We start from the raw sequence: 15113 nt of genomic DNA, 5'->3' as shown, positions 1-15113 counted from the left end.
TCAATGTCCATTCAGAAATCGCATGGCAAAGGGGAAGAAGCTGTTCCTGAATCGCTGAGTGCAGATCTTTAGGCTCCTGTAACTTGTTGTTCTTTCCCTCCACTAGCAGCTGGTGCATATCACAAGTCCTGGTTATGTGACCACTGACACCAGGCGGACAATCTCTGAAAAGTGTTGATACTGGGTGGGGAAAATTGGCCAAGAACAGTCATGGTCATGGAAAGACCATGATCGCCCACATCATACAACATGGCGCGTAATGATGGCGTCATAAGACACAGCACAGAATGATGATGTCATACACCACGGCACATGATGATGATGATGATGACTTTGCCCCAGTGGTAGTAATGGGAAGAGGGTATGTTCTCGGGGGTGGGAGTCCTGAATGATGCATTCCGCCTTTTCGTCACATCACCTGTGTAACTGCTGCCGTGCCTTTGTCACAACTGCATCAATGTGTTGGGCCCAGCTACTACAACCTTTGTTCCCCAGATCTACGTGTCTTGCTGCAGAGGGTGGGGGGGGGGGGGACAGCGGGTTTGCACTGCCCTGTTGTATAACTGCGCTCGCCTAGCTGTGTTGTGGGGGTGTGGGGAGGGATTTACCAGTGGGGTGGGACATCTCTCTAGAACCAGACTCACTTACTGCCTGTTACACCGCTGGTGTTTAGAGCAGTAATGAAGGCCTCCATCTCTGGTGGTGTTCAGGGCTTCCTTCATCATGTCAGCAGCTTCCTCTCAGTTTTCACTACTGTCAGTCACACAAGTCCTGGGTGGAGACTCAGGAATACCGTCACACTCAGATGTAGAAAGATTCTTCATTGCCTGTTTCTGTAACAGTTTTGTTTGACCAGTCAGGGTTGTTACGCCTGAGCTGAACCCCCGAACCTGGAGGACCGGTGGACCACTCTTAGTCTGGTCTCTACCCTTTGACCTGTTTGTCCTGGGTGACCCTACCAAGAGCCAAATCATAAAGCCCTGACTCCAGCCAACATAGCTCTCTGGGTCAAGCAAGCCTCCAAAACTGCGACAAGCTAATGGTCATCTTGGCAGTCTGGCACCAGACCTCGAGGTCAGTCCCGGGAATCTCGGTCCTCTCTTTTCCGGGTTCCAGCTCAGTGCTGTTTCTGTCAATGTTGTGAGATCTGCCGAGCTGTAGGGAAGGGACTGACCCTGGAGATACTGTCCTTGTGCAGCAGCATGGGGAATTCCTAAATCCGGATCCCCGACGGAACTCCTGAGAGCACGAGGAGCAGGTGATGAGGTGGGCAAAGACAGACTGGGACACTGGCAAAACGCTAGAGGAACTCAGCAGGCCAGGACAAGACCAGACCATTTATCAAGTCTGTCTCAGCCCGAAATGTCGACTGTTTATTCAGTTCCATAAATGCCGAGTTCCTCTCGCATTTTGTGTGTGTGCGTTGCTCTGGGTTCCAGCATCTGCAAGATCTCTTGTGTTTTAGTGGCCTGGTGCGTTGAGGTGAGACATGGGGCTTGTGTTCTGAGACATGGCATGCCTCATTAATGGAGCGACACTGCCCTCTTGTGGGCACTGCAGGTGTGAACTTGAATTCCAAGTTTGTGGAACTTCCATGTAGACACATGTAATCAACATTGATTTCTATAAATGCCTGTATGTAATCACTCCCTTTTATTTCCCTTCTCTTCCTCTCCCCTGCCCTCATCATCTGCCTTCCTTTCTCCCGTGGCCCACTGTCCTCTCCTATCAGATTCCTCCTTTTCAGCCCTTTAACACTTCCACCTAACATCACACACAAAATGCTGGAGGAACTCAGCAGGTCAGACAGTGTCGATGGTCAGAGTAACACACACAAAATGCTGGAGGAACTCAGCAGGTCAGACAGTGTCGATGGTCAGAGTAACACACACAAAATGCTGGAGGAACTCAGCACGTCAGACAGTGTCGATGGTCAGAGTAACACACACAAAATGCTGGAGGAACTCAGCAGGTCAGACAGTGTCGATGGTCAGAGTAACACACACAAAATGCTGGAGAACTCAGCAGGTCAGACAGTGTCGATGGTCAGAGTAACACACACAAAATGCTGGAGAACTCAGCAGGTCAGACAGTGTCGATGGTCAGAGTAACACACACAAAATGCTGGAGGAACTCAGCAGGTCAGACAGTGTCGATGGTCAGAGTAACACACACAAAATGCTGGAGGAACTCAGTGGGTCAGACAGTGTCGATGGTCAGAGTAACACACACAAAATGCTGGAGGAACTCAGCAGGTCAGACAGTGTCGATGGTCAGAGTAACACACACAAAATGCTGGAGGAACTCAGCAGGTCAGACAGTGTCGATGGTCAGAGTAACACACACAAAATGCTGGAGGAACTCAGCGGGTCAGACAGTGTCGATGGTCAGAGTAACACACACAAAATGCTGGAGGAACTCAGCAGGTCAGACAGTGTCGATGGTCAGAGTAACACACACAAAATGCTGGAGGAACTCAGCAGGTCAGACAGTGTCGATGGTCAGAGTAACACACACAAAATGCTGGAGGAACTCAGCGGGTCAGACAGTGTCGATGGTCAGAGTAACACACACAAAATGCTGGAGGAACTCAGCGGGTCAGACAGTGTCGATGGTCAGAGTAACACACACAAAATGCTGGAGGAACTCAGCGGGTCAGACAGTGTCGATGGTCAGAGCAACACACACAAAATGCTGGAGGAACTCAGCGGGTCAGACAGTGTCGATGGTCAGAGCAACACACACAAAATGCTGGAGGAACTCAGCGGGTCAGACAGTGTCGATGGTCAGAGCAACACACACAAAATGCTGGAGGAACTCAGCAGATCAGACAGTGTCGATGGTCAGAGTAACACACACAAAATGCTGGAGGAACTCAGTGGGTCAGATAGTGTCGATGGTCAGAGTAACACACACAAAATGCTGGAGGAACTCAGCAGGTCAGACAGTGTCGATGGTCAGAGTAACACACACAAAAGGCTGGAGGAACTCAGCAGGTCAGACAGTGTCGATGGTCAGAGTAACACACACAAAATGCTGGAGGAACTCAGCAGGTCAGACAGTGTCGATGGTCAGAGTAACACACACAAAATGCTGGAGGAACTCAGCGGGTCAGACAGTGTCGATGGTCAGAGTAACACACACAAAATGCTGGAGGAACTCAGCAGGTCAGACAGTGTCGATGGTCAGAGTAACACACACAAAATGCTGGAGGAACTCAGCAGGTCAGGCAGCGTCTCTGGGAAAAAAGTACAGTTGACGTTTTGGGCGTTGCTCGGATTTCCAGCATCCGCTGACGTTCTCTTGTTTGTGGTTTGACCTCTTCCACCTCTCACCTCCCAGCTTCTCATATCCCCACCCACTCACCCTCCACCTCACCTGGTCTCACTTATCACCTGACAGCTTGTACGCCTTCCCCTCTTGCTCCTTCGTATTCTCTGTTCTGCCGCCTTCCTGATGGGGAGTCTCGGCCCAAAGCATCGACTGTTTATTCCTCTCCATAGGTGCTGCCTGACCTGCTGAGTCCCCCCCCCCCCATTTGTGTGTGTGTTGCTCTGGAATCCTCACCTGCACTTCAAGTACATGTTAGCAGGGACACACACACCTCCTGTACCGTAGAAAGTGGCCACTGCGTGGTTGTTTGTGGTCTTCAGCTGCTAGAGCACTCCAGACCTGCACACCACTGCCGTAACGCCTGATTAATTGAGTTCCTGTCGGCTTGAGCCAGTCTGACCGTTCTCCTCTGACCTCTCTCATTAACAAAGCACTTTCACCACAGACCTGCCACTCACCAGATTTTGATTTTTTGCACCGTTCTCTGTAAACTGTAGAGCAGGAGTTCCCAACCTGGGGTCCACAGACTCCTCAGCTAATAGTGGCGGTCCGTGGCATGAGAAAGGTTGGGAACCCCTGACTCTGGAGACTGTTGTGTGGAAAAATCCCAGCAGATCAGCGTTTTCTGAGATCCTTAAACAAACTCCCCCACCCCCAGTCTGCCACCAACAATCAATCATTCCACGGTCAAAGTCACTCTGATCACATTTCTTCCCCATTCTGATGTTTGGCCTGAACAACAACTGAACCTCTTGACCATGTCAGCATGCTTTTATGCATTGAGCAGCTGCCATATGATTGATTAATTAGATATTTGCATTAATAAGCAGGTGTACCTAGCAAAATGGTCACTGAGAGTAAGTTATCATAAAATGACATAAATTACACAACAGAAAAGGGATCCCACCAGCAAACATATCTTTACTTCCCCCCCACCCCTGCTTTCCGCAGGGATCACTCTCTCTGTGATTCCCTTGTCCATTTGTCCCTCCCCACTTCTAGCCGAAGTGCTACCCCTGCCCAATCACCTCCATTCAGGCCCCAAACAGCCCCTCCAGGTGAGGCAGCACCCCACCTGCAAACCTGCTGGGGTTGTCTGTCTTGTCCAGTGCTCCTGGTGCGGCCTACTCTGCTTTGGTGAGACCCATCATCATAAATTGAGGACCACTTCATCGAGTATTTTTGCTTCATCTGCCAGAAGTGGAACTTACTTGTGGTGAATCATTTTAATTCCCATTCCAGCACTTCAGTCCCTGTTGTGCCAAGATGAGGTGAACCTCAGGGTGGAGGAGCAACACCTTATATTCCACCTGGGTAGCCTCCAACCTGATGGCATGAACGTCGATTTCTCCTTCCAGTGAACCAATTTCCCTCTTCCACTATTCCTCACTCTGGCCTCTTACCTCTTCTCACCTGCCTATCACCTCCCCTGGGTCCTCTCTTTCTTCCCATTCTCCTATTGTCTACTGTCCTCTCCTATCAGATCCCTTCCTCTCCAGGCCCTTATCTTTCCTACCCACCTGGTTTCACCCATCACCTAGCTATCCTCCTTCCCCCTACCCCCCCCCCACATTTTTATTCTGGCATCTTCTCCTTCCTTTCCAGTCCAACAGCACAATACAGGCCCTTCGGCCCACAAAGTTGTGCCGAACATGTCCCTACCTTAGAAATTACTAGGCTTACCCATAGCCCTCTATTTTTCTAAGCTCCATGTACCTATCCAAATGTCTCTTAAAAGACCCTATCGTATCCGCCTCCACCACCGTCGCCGGCAGCCCATTCCACGCACTCACCACTCTCTGCATAAAAAACTTACCCCTGACATCTCCTCTGTACTTACTCCCCAACACCTTAAACCTGTGTCCTCTTGCGGCAACCATTTCAGCCCTGGGAAAAAGCCTCTGACTATCCACACGGTCAATGCCTCTCATCATCTTATACACCTCTATCAGGTCACCTCTCATCCTCCGTCGCTCCAAGGGGAAAAGGCCGAGTTCACTCAACCTATTCTGATATGGCATGCTCCCCAATCCAGGCAACATCCTTGTAAATCTCCTCTGCACCCTTTCTATAGTTTCCATATCCTCCCTGTAGTGAGGCGACCAGAAATGAACACAGTACTCCAAGTGGGGTCTGACCAGGGTCCTATATAGCTGCAACATTACCTCTCGGCTCCTAAATGAAATACAATGTTGGAAAATGCATGGTCATACACTTTGGTAGTAGAAATAAATGTGTGAACTATTTTCTACATGGGGAGAAAATTCAGGAATTTGAGATGCAGAAGGACATGGGAGTCCTTGTGCAGAACACCTTGAAGGTTAACTTACAGGTTGAGTCGGTGATGAGGAAGGCAAATGCCATGTTAGCATTCATTTCAAGAGGTCTAGAATACAAGAGCAGGGATGTGATGCTGAGGCTTTATAAGATACTGGTGAGGTCTCACCTTGAGTATCGTGAACAGTTTTGGTTCCCTCATCTTAGAAAAGATGTGCTGGCATTGAAGAGGGTCCAGAGGAGATTCACAAGGATGATTCCAGGAATGAAAGGGTTATCATAGGAAGATCGTTTGATGGCTCTGGGTCTGTACTCACTGGAATTCAGAAGGATGAGGGGAGGATCTCATTGAAATCTTTCAAATGTTGAAAGGCCTAGACAGAGTAGATGTGGAAAGAATGTTTACAGTCTAGGAATAGAGGGCACAGCCTCAGGATAGAGGGCGCCATTTCAAAACAGAGATGCGGAAAAATTTTGTTAACCGGAGGATGCTGAATTTGTGGAATTTGTTACCACAGGCAGCTGTGGAGGCCAGGTTGTTTGGGTGTATTTAAGGCAGAGATTGATAGGTTCTTGATTGGACATGGCATCAAAAGTTACAGGGAGATGGCTGGGAACTGGGGTTGAGGAGATTAAATAAGAGGGTCAGCCATGATTGAATGGTGGAGCAGACTCAATGGGCCAGATGGCCTAATTCTGCTCTTGTGTCTTATGGTCTTATGATGTCAGCAGGTGATGTCTGATAACTGTGGTCCACGGGTCCAATGAAGGCTGGAGGCCCAGACTGTACAGTGTTTGGAGGACTGTCTGTGTGTGTGGGTAGATAGGAGGGAGGAAGGGGCTCGTTTTGTTGCTGCTGAACACCGTGGACACACTAAGTTGGCGCCGGAATGTGTGGTGACGCTAGCGGACTGCCCCCAGCACGTCCTTGATTTGTGTTGGTTGTGAATGCAGTGGTGCTTTTCACCATATGTTTGATGTACACGGGATATAAATCTGAATCTGCACCTGAATGTTAGTGCAAACTGAGGTAGGCATAATCCGATGGAGAGGGAGCGATTTTCAGGTTGAGGGCAGTGGAAAGAAGCCATTGTTGAATGGTCCCAGAATGCACCTGAACACTTAACAGCCGACAAGGTATTTCATAACCTGTCAAAGCTGAGGCATTGTGGGAAATTCTGTAGCATCCAATATCAAAGACCCCCATCCGGGCCTTGCTCTCTTCTCACCACTGCTACCATTGGGCAGGAGCCTCAGGTCCCACACCACCAGGTTCAGGAACAGTTATTACCCCACAACCATCAGGCTCCTGAACCAGTGTGGATAACTTCACTCACCACAATGAGCCTCAGGTCCCACACCACCAGGTTCAGGAACAGTTATTACCCCACAACCATCAGGCTCCTGAACCAGTGTGGATAACTTCACTCACCACAACTCTGAACTGATTCCACAACCTACGGACTCATTTTCAAGGACTCTTCATCTCAGGTTCTTGATATTTGCGGGTAAAACTCTCTCACTATTGAGCACGTCTGCACAAAACACTGTCTTTACAAGGCGGGTGACCCCAGCCATTATCAATACTCTTCAGGGATTCAAACAACACACATCAAAGTTGCAGGTGAACGCAGCAGGCCAGGCAGCATCTCTAGGAAGAGGTACAGTCGACGTTTCAGGCCGAGACCCTTCATCAGGACTAACTGAAAGAAGAGCTAGTAAGAGATTTGAGAGGGGGAGGGGGAGATCCAAAATGATAGGAGGAGGGGGAGGGATGGAGCCAAGAGCTGGACAGGTGATTGGCAAAAGGGATATGAGAGGATCATGGGACAGGAGGTCCAGGGAGAACGAAAAGGAAGAGGGGGGAGAATACCCAGAGGATGGGCAAGGCATATAGTGAGGGGGACAGAGGGAGAAAAAGGAGAGAGAGAAAAGGAATGTGTGTATATAAATAAATACCGGATGGGGTATGAGGGGGAGGTGGGGCACCAGCGGAAGTCTGAGAAGTCAAGGCACTTCACCTGTGAGTCGGCTGGGGTGATATACTGCGTCCAGTGCTCCCGATGTGCCTTGACTTCTTAAACTTCTGCTAATGCCCCACCTCCCCCTCGTACCCCATCTGTTATAGTGAGACGGAGTGCCTTATATCTCTCTGGAGTAATTATAATTACAATAAATTATTTATTCAGCACTTTTAATACAGACGATATAGTTCAAAGTGTTTTACAAAGTGCAATCATCCATGGAGGGAACAAAGAGTCAACATTTTGGGCCAAGACTCTTCATCAGTCTCTCAGCCCAAACGTCAATTGTTTATTCCTGTCCGTAGATGCTGCCTGACCCGCTCAGTTCTTCCAGCATTTAGATGCCCAGTGTATTGCTCTGGATTTCCAAGCATTTGCAGAATCTCTTGTGTTTATGGAAGGCTGGAGGAATTCAGTGGGTCGCGTGGCATCTCGAAGTTCAAAGAAGTTCAAGATACATTTATTATCAAAAAGTAGGTACTCAACCTTGAGATTCATCTCCTTACAGGCAGCCACAAAACTAAGAAACCCAATAGAACCCATTACAAAATAGAAGTCTGTCAAACACCCAGTGTGCGGAGAAAAAAAAACACAAATTGTGCAAACAGTAAGAGTGAGCAAAGATCATTCAGAACTGAAGTTCAAGAAAGTGATTCCACAGCCACGAAGCCGGCAGCCCGATAGCTGCAGGCCGCAGCCTCGGTTCAGCGCAGAGACGAGTGAAGTTCATGGAGAGACGAGCTGAACAGTCCCATCCCTCGCCTGCAGCCCCTGACCTTTCCAATCTGGCCCGGTGCTTAAATCGTCCAAACCTGATGTCGTTCCTCACTCTGAGACCCAGATCCTGCTGCTTCAATATACTGTCAGGCCTGGCCCCTGCCGCCTCGATTTGACCATTGACATTTGAGGCTGGGACCCTTTATCTCGACTGAAAACACCCACAAGACAAAGGAGCAGACTTAGGTCATTCAACCTATCGAGTCTACTCTGCCACTTGCTTTCCCCACAGATGCTGCCTGATCTGCTGAGTTTCTCCTGCATCTTGTTTTGTGTTCCTGAGGAAACGTTCAGCTACCACACACGGCAGTGAGCATATAACACTGGACAACACATTTTTTTCAAAAGGGTTGCTTCCTCAGAATTTTTTTTGGTAATGATAGACCGCTTGAAGCTGAACACAAATATAATTTCAGACCACTTGCACCACAGAGGAATTTGGAGAAATGAGAAATTAACTTTTATTGAATATGATGTGTTTAATTGCATAACAGTGTTGTCACTTTGCAATAGTTCAACCGAGCTAAAAATGTTTGGTTGTACTCAGTTTCTGAGTCTCGCTTAAGTGTCCAACAATAATCAGCCAGCATTGATGGATTCCAGTTGCCCTGATACCGTTTCTCCATGACCGCAATGTCCTGGTGAAACCTTTCACCATGCTTGTCACTGACAGCACCAAGATTTGCAGGGAAGGAGTTTAAATGGGAATGCAGAAAACGAATCGTTAGTGACATGTTGCACTTCATGGTTTTGTGTGCTTGAAGCATGCTTTCAACCAGCTGCATGTAGTCTGGTGCTCCGTAGTTGCCAAGAAAACTTTCAACAACTTTAATGCCTTCCATGTGATTTTCTCCGGTCCCACTAAAAGTTCTTCGAATTGCCTGTCATTGATGACCTTCTGACTTGTGGACCAACAAAAATGCCTTCCTTAATCTTAGCATCAGTTATTCTGATTTGAATTATGAATTGAAATAACAAATATAGGCGATTTTTAAAAAAATGGTGCGTGATAGGGAAATTTTCATGGTGATTTTCCCAGAAGTATTCAGGAAGCAAAATCTTTTTTGTCCAGTGTTAACGGCTTCAGTTAAAGGCAAAATATCTGGTGAACTCGCCTGTGAGATTGCAGCCATGAATTTCTCTGTGTCCACCCGCAAGGTCAGATAATTCCTCACCTGAAAGGCCACATCAGTAACACTGCAGCCCTGGCACCCAGAGTTTGACGTGTGAGGGTCGGGGAGCTGGACGTGAACCCACGATCTGCTGCCCGTGGGCGAAGGCGTGACCCACTGGGCTGCGACGTCAGCGAGGGGTGCTGCGGCCTGGTGCGTGACTGTGTTGTTTCCCCTTTGGCAGTGACTCCGGGCGAGGGCTGCCAGACCTGGGGCCGGACTGCGGTGTACAAGCAGGAGGAGCTCGAGGGCCACAAAAAGAAGGGGAGAACGTGGGGGCCCAGCTCGACTCAGCCAAAGGAGCGGCTTGGCGGTGAGGAGAGGTGAGTTCTTCAGGAAGGCCAATGCAATGTTGACAAGTACTGAACATAAACCAGCGTTAGAGGTGATGAGAGGCACAGATTGGGTGGACAGCCAGGGACTTTTTCCCAGGGCCAAAATGGCTTACACCAGGGAGCATAATGTTAAGGTGATAGGAGGAAAGAATAGGGGAGGATGTCAGAGATAGTTTTTTTTAACACAGAGAGTGGTAGGTGTGTGGGGCACCCTGCCAGAGTTCGAAGAGTCAGATACATTAGGGACGTTTAAGAAACCTGGAGGACCAGTGGACCTCTCTTAGTCTGGCCTCTACCCTTTGACCTGCTTGGCATGGGTGACCCTACCAGGAGCCAAAGCACAAGACCCTGACTCCAGCCAGCATAGCTCTCTGGGTCATTGAGGCACGCAAGCCTCCAAACCCTACGACGAGGTTGTGGTCCTCTTGGAGCTTATAGTAGAGTGGGTAACAGAAATTGGACCTTACAGAATTCACAAATAACCACCAAAAATCAGGGCGGTGGAATAAAAAATTGCCCTAGTGTGGCCTTGTGGGCCCGATTTCTCACTGGTGTTGCTAACCGAAGGGTCGCAGGGAGCTGGAGCGTCGAGACAGCGGGTGTGGCTGTCAGAGGCCTCTCCACGGGTGATGGCTGTGGTAGGAGTGATATCTCTCCCTCTCCCTGTCTCCCTCCCTCTTTCCCTCCACCCAAGTCTCGAGTCAGCGGGACTCAAAGTGGAAGCAGCACTACGGTCTGTAACATGGAAACAGCGACTGTTTGTCTTCCCTCGCACTGTGGAAGCAGTGATATCTGTCTCTCACCTGTCAGTGAGAGAGAGGGCCTGTGGGATAGTGAACTGTTGGGATGAACAGTTAGTTTTTGATGGACTGTAGACCATAGTCTCTCCTTTGGACTTTGCTGGTGCTTGTAGGGTGGCTGGTGGGAATGGTGATGTTTTACGCTAGAATAAGTGGGGGGAGGGGAGGGTTGATGCTTTGCTGTTTCTTGTGCTGGAGGGGGTTCGGGGTTCTAACTCTTTCTGTCGTTCATTCTTTTGGGGTTTTTTTCTGTTTCGTGGATGTCTGTGGAGAGTAAGAGTTTCAGGTTATATATTGTATACGTTCCCTGATATTAAATTGAACCGTTGAACCATACGAAATTTATGGGGTCGGGATTGGAGGTAAACAAACAGAAACTTATTTTTTTCAACTTGCATTTTTAAATGGACCTGCAGAGAACTTGACTTTGTGTTATCAGAATCAGACTTAATATCACTGATGTATGTTGTGAAATGTGTTGTCTTTGCGGCAGACCTGCATTGAAATACATGATCATATAGAGAAAAAAATTAAAAATAAGCAAGTAAGTCAGTAAATCATTACAGTAAGTATATATTTGTATATTAAGTAGTTAAATTAAAGATAGTGCAAAAACAGAAATAAAAAGTAGTGAGGTAGCGTCAGTGGGTTCAATGTCCATTCAGGAATCGATGGCAGAGGGGAAGATGCTGTTCCTGAATCATTGAGTGTGTGTCTTCAGGCTTCTGTACCTCCTCCCCAAAAAAAAGCTTTTGACTGTAATGTAACCCAACTACAGCGTCATCAATCAGGGTTCAGTCCTCGCCGCTGTCTGTTGGGGGTTTGCACGTTCTCCCCATGACCACACGGGTTTCGTCCGGGTGCTCCGGTTTCCTGTCACATTCCAAAGACATACGGGTTAGGATTAGTAACATGGGCATTGGTGCGATGGCATCGGACACTTGGGGGCAGAGTTCGTTGTTGGCGCTGTTGGGCGTATTCTGGAGTTAGAGTATAAAGCAAATGCTAATTGCAACAGCAACCAGTCTTCAGGCCTGAATGATTGTCAATGGAATTTAAAATGGAGCTCAGATCAGTGGTGTTCCTGGACTTGATTACAAGGCAGGAAGCACTCCGTTGACCTAAGATGACTGCTTATGGATGAATGCAGCTCAGAGAGAACAGTAGTTAACATTCAAAATGCCGGGGAACTCATTAAGAGAACATTTGCTTTAATCACCATGTGTACATGGAAACATACAGTGAAATGTGTCATAAAACAACAGTCTGCAGATGTGCTGGGGGCAGATCACAATATTGCCACACTTCCAGCAGGTCAGGCAGCGTCTACGGAGGTGAATACTAAACACCAGAGAGCCTCCAGATGCTGGGAATCTTGAGCGACACACACAAAACACTGGAGGAACTCAGCAGGTCAGGCAGCATCTACAGAAATGAATAAACAGGCGATGTTTTGGGCTGAGAGTCACGAAGAAGGGATCCACTCTGAAACGTCGATGGTTTATTCATTTCCATGGACGCTGCCTGACCTGCTGAGTTTCTCCAGCGTTTTGTGTGTGTTCCCAGCGCTGAATAAACAGTTGATGTTTCAGGCTGCAAGGAATTAATTTATTATTGTCATCTTCACTGAGATATAGTGAAAGGTTTTTGGTTGCATGCCATCCAGACAGAATATTTCACACGTAGGACTATAGGACATAGGAGCAGAATTAGGCTATTTGGCCCATTGAGTCTGCTCTACCATTCTATCATAGCTGTTTTATTTTCCCTCTCAGCCCCATTCTCCTGCCTTCTCCCCTGCATAAGTACTGTCGAGTATCTCTCCATGAAGTCTCACAAAACACAATAGCAACACTGAGTGGATCTTCATCAAGCACCTTCATTACTTGGAAGGGGAAAGTTCACGTCCACTCCCACCAGGGATGGCTGGAGACTTCCAACACACCGTTTACAAAGCACTATTTTCATATATGAGAATGAGGTGAGGTTACTACTTCCTGCGAGCTCCGTCCATCCGGTCATCTGCCATCTGCGGCTGAGTTGTCTCTGCTACTTGCTTATCCTTGCACAATGTTCGGTCCACTGGGTGCTTGTAGTCACGTATTCCTTCAGTGAGCACATTTCTTGTAGCTTCCTCTTACTACTTTAATCACGTACATAGATTGCAACATATTAGCTTGGCACTCTGGGGTTGTACAACTCCATTTTGTCACATCAAACAGTTACGAAGTTCAATGCATATTCCCACAATGTACAGAGGTGTACTTAGGAAAACAGAGCACAGAATAGCGTGTTACAGTTACAGAGAGAGCGCAGCGCAGGTAGACACACCAAGTTCAGGACCCACAACCATTCAGGAGCCTTATAACAGCTATCCCTGAGCCTGGAGGTACGTGTCTCAAACTTTTGGATCTTCTGCCCTTTGGGTGGTAGGAAAAGGGAGAAAACACTTGCAAATTTCTACAGATGTACCGTGGAGAATGTGCCATTCTAACTGGCTGCATCACCGTCTGGTTTTGGGGGTGGGGGGGGGCTTCACTGCACAGCATCAAAGTAAGCTGCAGAGAGTTGTAAAATCAGTCAGCTCCATCATGGGCACTAACCTCCATGGTATCCAGGACATCTTCAAGGAGCGACGCCTCAAAAAGGCGGCATCCATCATTAAGGACCCCCATCACCCAGGACATACCCTCTTCTCATTGCTACCATCAGGAAGGAGGTACAGGAGCCTGAAGACACACACTCAACGATTCAGGAACAGCTTCTTCCCCTCTGCCATCCCATTTCTGAATGGACATTGAACCCAATAACACTAACTCACTACTTTTTAAAAAATTTCTATTTTTGTACTGCTTATTTAACTGTTTAATATATATACTTCCTGTAATTCAGTTTTTTAAATCTATTATCATGTATGGCAATGTACTGCTGCTGCAAGTTTAAAACTTTCATGACATATGCCGATGATATTAAACCTGATTCTGATGTCTGGGCTGGGAGAGGTCTTTAGCTGCTTTCTCAAGGCAGAAAGAATCATTAGAAGGGAGGCCGGTTTCCGTGACGGGCTGAGCTTTTGTGGACTGAAGCTCCCAGTCAGATATTCCTACAGGGTGGGTGTGCATTCGATCTGGGGCGACGATATCCTCAGAATTGGAATCAATTTTATTCCTAGGACAGAGTCAGTGTGTGTTCAATTTGGGGTGACGATATCCTCAGAATTGGAATCAGTTTTGTCATCACTAACGTGTCGTGAAATTTGTTGTTTTGTGGCAGCAGTACAGAGCAAAAGTATTTTTTTTAAATACTTTGAGTTTCATTAAGAAATGTATAAAAATAAATAAGTAATGTAAAACAAGAGGAAAGAGGTGATGTTATGTTTGTCCGTTCAGAAATCTGAAGGCAGAAGGGAAGGAACTGTTCCTAACGTATTGAGTGTGTGTCTTCAGGCTCCTGTTCCATGTCCCTGATGGTAGCAATGAGAAGAGGGCACGTCCTGGGTGGTGGGGGTCCATAATGATGGATGCCACCTTGAGGCTCTGCTTTTTGAAGCTGTCTTCGTCGGTGGGGAGGCTAATGCCCATGGTGGAGCTGGCTGAATTTACAACTCTGTGTGGCCTTTTCCGATCAATCCCACGTATTCGGGTGTTGAAGCTTTCAGGGTGCTTGCGTTTGCTGATCTCCGACCGTACGTTTGCTTTTTGACGTTCGCAGGTTGAAGTCTCTGGGAGATGGCAGCAAGTTCTGGTCATCCAGTGCCCCAAGTTTGGGGAAAAGCCCCCGGCACCTTCCCATTACAATGGGATTTGCGAGTCTCACCGAGATGGGTAAGTAGTCAAGCACATGCTTAAACTGAGAGGTACAGAAATCGCGACTCTCCCCGCAGTTGGGTGCTTCAGGAACACAAGACAAGGTTGGCGGGATGGTGCACAAACAGGGAAATTTACCGGGCTTCCTGAGGGTGGATTCCTGCTGGGAAAGACTTGGGAAGAGGTGGGATGAGACTGGTCTGGAGATCTTCCATTCACAACCTAGGCGCATGCCCAGTATCTTCCATTCAATGAAGTCTCCTGTTTTGAAATTGAAGGGTAGAAGGCAAAATGAGATCACAAAAATCAGCAAAGCCAATCACGACCGCATCACCAGAATCAGAATCAGGTTTAATATCACTGACGTGAAATCTGTGGTTTTGTGGCAGTACAGTGAAATGCATAAAATACTATCAATTACAATAAAAATAGACAGTATAAAAATAGCACAAAAAAGAGAAAATTAATAAGTGGCCATGGGCCATTCAGAAATCTGATGGCGGTGGGCAAGAAGTCATTCCTAAAATGTTGAGTGAGTGCTGTTAAGCTTCTGTACCTCCTCCCTGATGGTAGCAATGAGAAGGAGGCT

The 15113-nt window shown here is 47.7% G+C and overlaps 1 protein-coding gene across 1 annotated transcript in view; it reads left to right on the top strand.

Moving 5' to 3' along the window:
* The window catches only part of map3k10 (mitogen-activated protein kinase kinase kinase 10), a 100649-nt gene that overhangs the window by 73597 nt on the left and 11939 nt on the right, over positions 1–15113 (top strand). Inside the window, exons 7-8 of the mRNA XM_072274488.1 lie at positions 9768–9906; positions 14430–14542. Coding sequence (XP_072130589.1) covers positions 9768–9906; positions 14430–14542 — 252 coding nt within the window. The remainder of the gene's footprint in view (positions 1–9767; positions 9907–14429; positions 14543–15113) is intronic.

The sequence above is a fragment of the Mobula birostris genome, chromosome 12, assembly GCF_030028105.1.
Source record: "Mobula birostris isolate sMobBir1 chromosome 12, sMobBir1.hap1, whole genome shotgun sequence".
In the NCBI taxonomy this organism is placed as follows: Eukaryota; Metazoa; Chordata; class Chondrichthyes; order Myliobatiformes; family Myliobatidae; genus Mobula; species Mobula birostris.
This window is presented reverse-complemented; position numbering and strand designations above follow the sequence as displayed.